General features: G+C 43.5%; 1 protein-coding gene across 2 annotated transcripts in view; it reads right to left on the reverse strand.

Annotated features, from left to right (window-relative positions):
* Positions 1-2,634, reverse strand: part of LOC149316998 (dual specificity protein phosphatase 22-like) — a 34,507-nt gene extending 31,873 nt beyond the window's left edge. Inside the window, exon 1 of one of the 2 annotated variants that reach the window (XM_089518797.1) lies at positions 2,619-2,634. Coding sequence is in view for 1 of the 2 variants with exons in the window: in XM_089518796.1 (XP_089374922.1) it covers positions 2,150-2,170 (21 nt within the window). In the remaining variant the exon portion in view is untranslated. Of the gene's footprint in view, positions 1-2,149; positions 2,540-2,618 lie in introns of those variants that run through there. The other variant, XM_089518796.1, reaches the window with a different exon arrangement.
* Positions 2,635-10,893: the final 8,259 nt, after the last annotated feature.

The raw sequence follows: 10,893 nt of genomic DNA on the forward strand, positions 1-10,893 counted from the left end.
GCATTGTGTCAGTGTAACTAAATAATGAAAAATATGGCCAAAGCCACCCCACAAGCCCACACACTCAACTGCCATTTCCTCTTCTAATCTCAAACTGATGATCTGGCTACCATGGGGCAGCTGTTAACCTTGCACATGGTTTTACACAAAGCTACCTGTGTAAAATGAGGGGATGAACCAAATTGTAGTGTGGGCAGGCCCCACCATGGCTATGGCTACACCCCCTCACTCTCTTAAGCCTTACTGGTGCCTTCCGGGCGTAGTCTCATGCCATTTAGACACAGCTTGGTATCAAACTGACCAGGGCAGGCATTTAAGGGGGCTGTAACACAAGGGTGTGCCTTAACTGAGAGCTTCTTCTGGATGGACAGGTGCCACTGGCAGCTAGAGGGTCTTTTCTCTAGTTTTACTTTACTTTAAGCAATGTCTACGTCAATGATTGATACATTAGTCAATCCTGATTTTATTGACATTTCACACTGTATTCCTTAATTACAGTATCAGATTTCTTATGCAAATGGCCATGAAGTCACTTTGTCAGAAAAAGTGGGATACAATTACTGAAAATTCAAGGCAAGTTGCAATCCTAAAAAATCCCTGTCTACACAGAAGCACAATTGCACTGAACACACTCCCTATTTGCATGACGAAATTACAGTTGTAAGCATCCTAGAAGAAAGTTATCAGTATTCAGTAATAACAGATATGGTCACTGAAACACCACATGAGCACCTGACAACACCAAGAACCATCACAAATTAAACACCACCCATCTGCACTGTAAAAATACAGTGGGCCTTTGGTATCCACTGGAGTTTGGTTCCAGACCCCTTGTGGATACCAAAATCCATGGATGCTCAAGTCCCAGTAAATGCAATGGCACAGTAAAATGGTGCCCCTTATATAAAATGGCAAAATTAAGGTTTCTTTTTTGGAAGATATACTTTTATTTAAATATCTTCAAGCCATGGATGGTTGAGACCATGGATAAAGAATCCGTAGATATGGAGAGCCTACTGTAATGCAGTTTGATGCCACTCTATCTGCCATGACTCCATCCTACAGAACCCTGGGAGTTATCATTTTGTGAGGCAACAGCACTCTTTAGCTGAGAAGACTAAAGACCCTGTAAAGCTAGAAATTCCACAGCTACAGCACTTAAAGTGGTGTCAAGCTGCACTGTGTCTACAGTGTAGATGCACCCCAAGAGAGGATTCATGGCACCTTTGACCCAATGCTTTTCAATGGAGGGGACCTTGTTTACACATTCAAAACTACACGCATTTGTGAAAAAGCTCCAGGGTGGGCTGAGATTAAAAACTCTGTCAACATCAGGCGAGTCTAAGGGAATTTTGGCAGGTCTGCTTTGGGTATTGTAACTTCATCCCAAATAATAAAATTCCTTGAAAGAGGATTCACCTAAGGTTCCTGATCTAATTGAAAAGATTTCAAGGGCCCAGAGCTGAATAAAACATTTTTTTGGACCTCTGGAAGGGTTTCCACCTCCCTGTGCAAACAAGAAAGAGGCAGAGGTGCAAAGGCAGGCAGATGGGTCATGAAAATGTGCACTGATCAGGGTGACCAAATATCCTCACCGCAAAGGAGGACAAGGTCCTGCGAAATGCAGGGCATCCCAAGGGGGATGTACTAATACAAATGACAGTACTTGCCCATAGAGAAATCATACTTGCCCTAAGGGAATCACTGGGGAATACTTGCCTATAGAGAACCATTGGGGAATTCTTGCCCAGAAGGAATATTTGGGGATTACTTGCCCATAGGTAAACATGGGGAATACTTGCCCACAGAGAATCATGGGGATTTAATTCCCATGATTCTCTATGGGCAAGTAATCCCCATGATTCCCTATGGCCAAATATTCCCCATGATTGTATGTGAGCATTCCCAGAATTCCATAGCATGGAGCCATGGCTGTGAAAGTGAGCTCAAACTGGGTTAGATTTGCAGTGTGGATGCGACCAGCTCCCCCTCCCCAGCATCAAGCCATTTCCCCACCAGCCTTGCAAATTCAGGAGATATGACTCCTGCTTTGGAAGGAGGCAAAAACCCTAAAGCACCAAGACCAAAAATTATATATATATATTTGTGGGGGGGGGGGGGAGCAAAAGAAAACATAAGCAGCGTTTACCTTGTTCATCCCATTCCCCATGGCTTTAACGGATCTGAAACCTGAGCACCAGAGACAGGAGGCAGCCTAACAGATAAGAAGCTACAATATATATATATATATATGTATATATATATACAGTATATCTATAGAAAGGGCAGGAACAAGATTTGCTCTGCTGGAGTGAGCAGCTGGTGATGGTGATGGTGATGATGTGCAAATTTACAGCCCTCTATAAATAAAGCTTAATAATAATAATCTCCAATTATAATGATTAATTATGACGATTCTTATTATGGCATGCACTTCTTATTGCATGCAAGATCAGTCCTCATCTCCCCTCCAAGCCCTTGGCCAAGCCTTTCCTCCTTTAGGTCTCTTATGATCAGAAGTTTAGTTCCCTGGATTTTGCTGGGTTCCAAGCCAGCTCCTCCGATTCAGACCCCTTTCCCCCTCCCACTCCCACGCGTGAGAAAAGCAACTAGCAAACCCAGTCTCTGCGAAAGCTTCCCTGGGACTTGTAGTCCTGCTGCCCATCCCTTGCTCAGCCTGGCCCCTCCCTTGGGGACTACTAGTCCCAGCATGCACAGCGGCCAGGCTCTTGCCTCCACCTTCCCGCGTGGGAGCCCTGCCCACTTTCGTTCCTGGAAGGGTGAGTAAGCGGCGCCTGCTTTGCTGCTGGGGCTGAGTCTGGAGGCGGAGGGAGGAGGACCTGCTGCCTTGGCTCTGTCTCTCTTTGCAGAGAGGATGGTCGCTTTCCCCCCTCTTTTTGCTCTTTATGCAAAACAGCATTCTTTAAAGTAGTATATATATATATATATAGAGAGAGAGAGCTATATAGGTTTTCAGCTATATAGGAATTTATCACACTGGGGCTAATTTCAGCATTAAAGAGAGATGAAAGCGCCCATTTAAAGCATCCCACAAATGAAGCGGAAATGGCGAGTAATTGCACAAATGGTAATCACACACAATTGCGCAAATAAAGGGATATTGGTAACGTGTTATCACTGAAATCCCAAAAGTAAAAAGATGTGCATTAATGCTTCTTTGGGACCACTTTAATGGCAGGTTTTGTGTGATGTCAGATGTTATCATACGGGGGAAATTGGAAGCTCAGTGCAGTGTGATCCCGGATGCAATCATGCGGTTTCACATTTTTGCACGAGAGGTTATCACACATAATCAAAGTCAATGTTAGGTCAATTTGAACCCAATCCAGGGTCAACCAAGAGATGGGTAAATGCGGGGAAATACAGAATTTACAAATCCTGTTCCTCTCCAAATTTGCATTCAATTTGAATTTGGCAGGTATGGAACGCATGTCTCGGTCGCCCTTGGATTGCCTTCAAATCGGACTACAATTCCCAAGCTCCTTTGCCCAGAGGGAGGGGCGAATGCTTTGGCCTTTTCAAAAAGTTAAAAGCCAGCACCAAAGTCCGCCTTCCCTCCCTCCCTCCGGGTGTGGGGGGGCTTTTCTCTCAGCCTCTCAGAGTTGTAGACTGTTTTGGGGCTGAAGCATCCCTCCCCCCAGAGACACACAGACTGCCTCCTTCCTCCTCCTCCTCCTCCTCAGCCCTTTCCGACTCTTTCCCTTTGCAAACTCATCCTCTCCAACTGGAGAGAAGGGATTGGCCAGGGCTCTCTCGCGCACGACCCTGTCACAGAGTTTTCTTGGCAGGTTTATTCAGGCGGGGTTTGCCATTGCCATTTTCTGAGGAGGCTGAGAGAGTGTGACTTGCACCAGGTCACCCAGTGGGATTCCATGCCTGCCTTCTAGAGCCATAGTCCAATGCTCAAACCAAGTACAAGGTTGCTTTCGACTGGTTTTGAATTGGTCAATTGCCTAAATAATGTGAAATAAGTGGTAATGAATATACAAATAATGTGAATTGCCCACATAATGTGAAATAAAGGGTAATGAATGAACAAATAACGTGAAACAAGGCAAAACCATGGGAACTGGAGGCAAGCCTTACCGGAAATGTAAAAAGGTCATGATCTGATTCTGCCCTCACTGCGCATGTGCAGGGATGCTAATTCGAATTCTAGACTATGAAGGGTACATACTCATATGATAATTTCTTTTGCATCTGCATTACTTTGGCTTTGGGATGGGCTGTGTTCTGTGGTGTGATAGCCATCCACGTACTTGTGTTCATTTCCAAATTGGCCCTACTTTCTTTTCTTTCAAAATGGAGAGACATTCCTCCTGTGTGATAACATCCATCGTTACTTTCAGGATTTCAGTGACAATGCATTCCCAATACAGTGGTACCCCGGGATACGAATTGACCGCGTTACGAAATTTCCGGGGTACGAAAAAGTTAGATTTAAAAAAACTGTTCCGGGTAACGAAAGATTTTTCGGGTTACGAAATTAATTTCGGCGCGAAATTTAAATCCGAAGCGCGGCTAGCGGCTTTCCAGCGGCTTTCCAGCGCCTTTTCGGGTTGCGAAATTTATCGGGTTATGAACGGCGCCGCGGAACGAATTAATTTCGTAACCCGAGGTAGCACTGTATCACTTTATTTATGCAATTGCGTGTGATAATCATTCGTGCAATTACTCGTCATTTTCCGGGATATTCACAGGATAAACTCCCGATCTCCTTTCGTGTGATAAACTCCTTAATTCTCTTTTTAAAAGTGACACCACTTTTAACTGCCATGGCGCATTGCACGGGCATTCTTGGAAATAAAGCTACAGTTCCCAGAATTCCACGGCACTGAGCCAATGGCAGTTTAAGTTGGGTCAAAACTGCATCAATTCTGCAGTGTGGATGCAGCCTTTGAAATTGGAGAATAGGATTCAAATCCCCACTCTGCCATGAAACTCATTGTGTCAGTAGTTCCCAAACTGTGTCCTTTAAGAGATTTTAGACTTCAGCTCCCAGAATCCCAGACTACTGGCTAATATGGCTGAGCTTTCTGGGAGCTGAAGTCCAAAATCTCTTAAAGGACACAGTTTGGGCACCACTGCGATTGGGTGAACCTAGGAAAGTCAAACTCTCTCAGCCTCAGGAGAAAGCAATGGCAAATCTCCTCTAAACCTTGATAGCTTTGGCTTAGGGTCACTAAAAGTCAGCAAGGACTTGAAGGCATACAACAACAACAACAACAAGAATCCAAACAAAGAACCATTCCCAGAATTCCATAGCATTGAGCCATGGCAGTTAAAATGGTGTCAAACTGGATTATTTCTGCAGTGTGGATGCAGCGAGAGACAGACAACAGTCAAGGTTCTAGACTCCAATAGTGAAGACATTGGTATTGGTTGCACTACTGCTGTCCTTTCCAATAAGTGATGTTTGCAGGTTTTTACTTCAAAACCTGCTTAACCAAAGGCAGCTGGGCCTCTCTTATGCCAGGGATGTAGCCAGGATTTTAGGAAGGGGGGATTCCAGACTAAGTGCCACCATTATAATGGGGCTTGGGCGTGGCAGCACAGCAGCACACACCATTCATTTTTCTGATGGAAGGGGGGGGTCCGGACCCCAAGAACCCCCCCCCCCCCGGCTACATCCCTGCTTATGCCCTATTCAACTGTAAAAATAAAGAAAAAAATTATTGATGATGATCCTCTGACATTTCTAATGGCTTTCTGGTACTTTAGCCTGGTCTTTTAATTGCTTAATCATCTCTGTAACAAGATTTTTAAAAAGACAACCTCCAGAATTTCATCATCTGTTGCGAAGGATCAAAGCGGGAGTCTATTAGAATAAATTATAAATGAATACCAAGTCTCCTCAAAAGCTGTGTCAGGTGTGAGTCCTTTAGACAATTTCATTTGCTATGTTAGCTTCTCAGTACAATATCCCAAACTGGCCAGCCTAGTTCTAATAGCCCCTTTAAGGTCCGTCAACACTGTGCTATAAATATTATGAATCAAATTAAAACCCAAATATAGTTTTATCTTGCCAAATTGATATTTAGTTTATAAACCCAGCTTTTAAAGTGTCTGAAAGGCCTGGTAACAGAACCTAGATATTTTATCTTCACAATCTAATTTTGTATTTTTAATTCATCTAGCGCCTGGAAACTTTCTTTCTGAAACTACAGTCCCTGAATCCCTCTCTGGGATGCAAAGTCCAAAAACTAATGCACCAAACTCTGGACAGAACAGTAATGAAAATTATAAAAAGCAAACCGGTGTAGTGTCAACACAATATTACAGAATCTTAATAAGCTGATTTCAGTTATTGATGGCCCAGCGTTACCCAGTAATGATTGCAATATGAAATTATTTTCCATGGAAGTTGGAGGAGAGGGAGGACCTTGGTTTATTTTTTTAGCCAAACTGGATCTCATAGCACCTCTGGTGGTCTGGAGAGGAGGCAGGGATATTTTTGTTCTTGTTGCCAATTTGTTTCCCATCACACATCACTGAGCTTCCAGATCTCTGTGGTGCATTTTACCTCCTTCCTGTTCTGCCTGCACAAGAAGATAGATGACGTTGGTCTCCATACCTCCACCACTTCTAGTGGGGTGGTAATGGTATGTGTGCTTGTAAAACCACATTTCTTCTCAGTGAGCCCCTGTGCCAATCTGACAGGAATCTGATGGGTATTATGCCTTCACCTATCATTGGAGCAACAAAGACATTAAGTGGCTACAAGGGAGAACTTAGGCCTGTTACAGACTGCCAAAATAAAGCTGCTTCAGGTCTCTTTGGAGGTATGCTATTTAAATGATGCATGGGTCCTAAGAATCCGGAGGTCGCACCAAAGCCACACTCCATTCCTAAGCACCAGAGTGCAGCTTTGGTGCAGCTTCCGGATTCTTAGGATGCATGCATCATTTAAATAGCATACCTCCAAAGAGACCCGAAGCAGTTTTGGCAGTCTATAACAGGCCTTAGTTTCTTCTCCAGATCAGGTTCCAAATCTGAACATGATTGTGATTTTCAGGTCAGTAATGTTTTGCCCTATAATTGAGGTAGGAATTGTAACCTGCCAGAATTCATAGTACCAAGCCAGAAAAGAAATGCAAGGACATTTCTAATAGAACCCTGTTTCCTAGTTGTGCTCTGCACTTTCAGAAATGAAATGCATAACACCCAAATGGCTATTGTGTGCAAACAGAAAGGTATTGGAAGCTGCCAATATTAGAAGCTTGCAGGGTGGGCAACTGCAACACATCCATATATCACTTTTCTATCCCTGGGACCCTACAGGGGCTGTACAGACTGTCAAAATGTCCCAAAATGAAAAGAAAAAAAGCTTTAAAAGCCCCAAACCAGGAATGCCTTGAAATGTGTAGTTTTCATGATAAACAATGCAGAAAGGCCCTGCAACCTTTTCAAAAAGTAAATTCTGCAGCAGTTGCTGGCACATGTGTTAAGATTGATCCCAATTTATGGCAACCCTATTGTGTTAATATTTATTCAAAATAAGCTATTGCCTTCCTCTAAGGCTGAGAAAAAATGAAGTTCCCAAAGTCACCCAGTGGATTTCCAGGACCAAGTGGGGATTTGATCCCTGGGATCCTGGAGTCCAACACTCAAACCACTACACCATGCTGACTGAAATCATCCAGAAGGCAATGGTCTTTCTGTTTACACAGGCTTTTGCTCATTAGCTGGTGGCTGTGGCAGGGTAGTTTTTTGTTTGTTTGTTTGTTTGCACATTTCACAAGAGGGGTGCAGGCTGGAAGTTCAAATTATTATTAATTATGAATTTAGTAACCCCACCTTTGTCAGCATGGGACACAAGGCAGCATACACAAATATTAAAGAAAAGGCTAAATATGCAATAATAAAAATGTTAAGGCATAAATAAGTTACCATATCCACTCAATTTTGAAATGTAAATGCATTTTAAAATGCAACAGTAAAGTTAAAATCAGCATGTACACACATCCCATGAAAAAGCAATTAATCACTAAATGCCTTGTTAACTTGCTGTCAAGTTGACTTCTATTAATAGTGAATAAGAGACCTCCAACTCACCCTGTCATCAACTATCCTGCTCCAGTCTTGCAGACTCAGCGCCATGGCTTCCTTCATTGAGTCTATCTATCTTTTTCACTTACTACTACCTACAGTAAAGCAGTATTACCTACTGCTTACTCAAGCATTATTGCCATTTCTAGTGAGTCATGTCTTCTCATGATATGTTCAAAATATGTCAGTTTCAGTTTAGTCATCTTGGCTTCTGGGGAGAGTTCAGGTTTGATTTGCTCTAGGGTCCATTTATTTGTCTTTTTGGCAATCCATGATAGCCATAGAACTCTTTGCAAGCACCATGTTTCAGATGAGCTGACTTTCTTCCTATCAGTTTTTTTCATTGTCCAGCTTTCACGACCACCACTAAATACCTGCTTGAATAGAAAGGCCTTTGCCCATTGATAAAAAGAGAAGTAAGACAACTGTGATGGAGTCACTGAACAGATTGGGTTCCTGAGAGCCAATCCTGGTTTGGGCTGACTGTGAGGGAAGGGCTGCTGGGGAAGGAGTAGATATAAAAAGAAGGAGTGAGTGACTGTCAAACAGTTCAAGAGAGTTCAGTTCAGGGGGAAGTTTAAGTGAGTTGAAAGGAGGTGACAAATTGAATTGAGAGAAGGATATTGAATGGGAGAGAAAGTGCATTAGAGATTGTGAAGAGAAAACTGAAATGCCTGCAACTGTAGTATTTATGTAATCATACCACCTTGGAACTGTTCTACCTAAGGTATATTCTTGTTGATTTTATTTAATAAAGTCAATGTTTATGTGTTACAATAGAAAACTCAGCCTGTGTGAATTCTAAGCCTTATAGGCACATAAAAACACACTACCAAAGAGATGAAACTTAAAAGAGGAAGGCACTTGGGACCTAGCCCTTATACATTTAGGGAAAGTGTATAAAGGGTGGGGATGCTTGGCAGGTGTCATTGACATGGGGCCTTTTAATAGTAAGGAAGAGGTAAAAAGTAACCTCAAGGCATAGATAGAAGGTTACACATAACAACAGCCAAGCCTCCTGTGGAAGGGGATTCCACAGAGTGGGAGAAGCCCTTCTTCAAATAATAAATACATCAGGCTGCAGCTTGATACAGCTGCCTGGAGAATGTTTTCCTGGCTAAGGGGTAGGAATCGTGTGCCTCCAGAGTTGTGTGACTACAAATCCCTGCAGTCCTACCCAGCACAGCTTACATATGGTTGGCCTTGGAACAAGACTGGGGAGACATACGTTCAGCATGTGAAAGACATAATCATTAGGCTGAGAGTTAGAACCACATTTGTAAAAAGTCATGAAGGCAGGGGGCCAACAGGTTAGATCCAAAGTAAGCATGAAAGTTCAAATTCCACCTGTGAAACAGGTATAATTAGTTATTAGCAGTTATTAGATTATCGCATTGTCATCTTATTTTCCCAAGAAATTAAAGTAGCATGCATGGAGCTTTTTGTTCATTTTAGGGTTACATGATAACTGCACCCACAGAATTTTGAGGCTGCAATCCAAAAATAGATTATCACATCCAGATGTAAACCCTGCTGCAGCCTCTGCATTGAATGACTTTCAGTGCAGAGCTATGCTTGTGGTGATAGGGAAGAAATTGATGTACGTAAGACAAAGCAAGACAACCTATGGCCTTCAGGTGGCATTGGACAGATACTTCCCTCATCCATTGCCACTGGATCTGCTGGCTGTGGCTGATAAGAACTGCAGTCCAACAGAATTTGAAGGGTTATGATTCTGCTCCAATGAAACTCTTGGTAGTTGCAGCAAAGGGTTCTGCAATATACCCTTCTAAGAAAAATCAGGCAGAAGGAAGAAAGAAAGACTGCCAAGCTCACAGCCCCTCAGAGCTGGAGGTACACCTTCATCCCATGCTTATTGTGGTTGTATAGAATGCTAACTTGGGAAGATCCCACATTTACTGTTTGGTCTGCATTGTGGATGGGCAGGAACAGGGGGCTTCCTACTAATTTCCAGAGTGAAAACCTTTAACCTTTGATATCCCAAAAGATAAAAAATCAAATTAAGTACCTTTTCCCTTCTTTATTAGCAGAGCAACTAATCAGCTCAGAAGAGGGCTTCTGAAGCACTGTTCTCCATTACTGATTTTCCTCTTGGAAAAGCATCCATGCTTCACCCAGAATCAAAACATAGGAATTTACTTGTTTAGACACTGGCGGGGTACATACCGCCGCTTTGCGGCGGTCTGCCGCCGCCGCCAGTAGGTCCGCGGGGGAGCCGGAGCCTTCAGACGGCCCGACTCCCGCGCGGACCGAAAAAGAAGCTCCAAAATGGAGCTTCTTTTACCGTCGCGTTTGCGACGTAGCGAGGCGCCAGGGGCGCGCTCGCTACGTCACAAGCGGTGCGACGCGTATGGACGCTCAGCGTCCGATACGCAAAGATGGCGGCGCCCATGTGGAAGGGGCGCCGCCATCTTGTACGTATAGGATACGTACTAGGGTTAGGGGGGTGCGGAAGCACCGCCCCTTCCTAACCCTAGTACGTATTCTATACGTACTAAATGGCGGTATGTATCCCGCCTATAATTCTCACAATCCCCCAGCCATTGCCCATTTATGGTACAGCTCTAGAGTTGTAGCCCAAAAGATTTTTCCAAGCACTGCTCACAACATAATTGGATATGACAAAAACAATCAACCCACATGTCCCAAGATGTTGCTCAAGCTGTGAAGCAAACAGTGAATTTTCACTTTATGAATAGTACTATGTGGAGTTGCATAAGGAACATGTCCCATTAACTCTTTAGGTGCTAGCCATGATGGTATGATAAACTATCGGCCGGAACAGACAGGCCAAAACAAAGC

Source organism: Sceloporus occidentalis, unplaced genomic scaffold (assembly GCF_023333645.1).
Source record: "Sceloporus occidentalis isolate IW3139 unplaced genomic scaffold, rSceOcc1.0.p SCAF_3, whole genome shotgun sequence".
In the NCBI taxonomy this organism is placed as follows: Eukaryota; Metazoa; Chordata; class Lepidosauria; order Squamata; family Phrynosomatidae; genus Sceloporus; species Sceloporus occidentalis.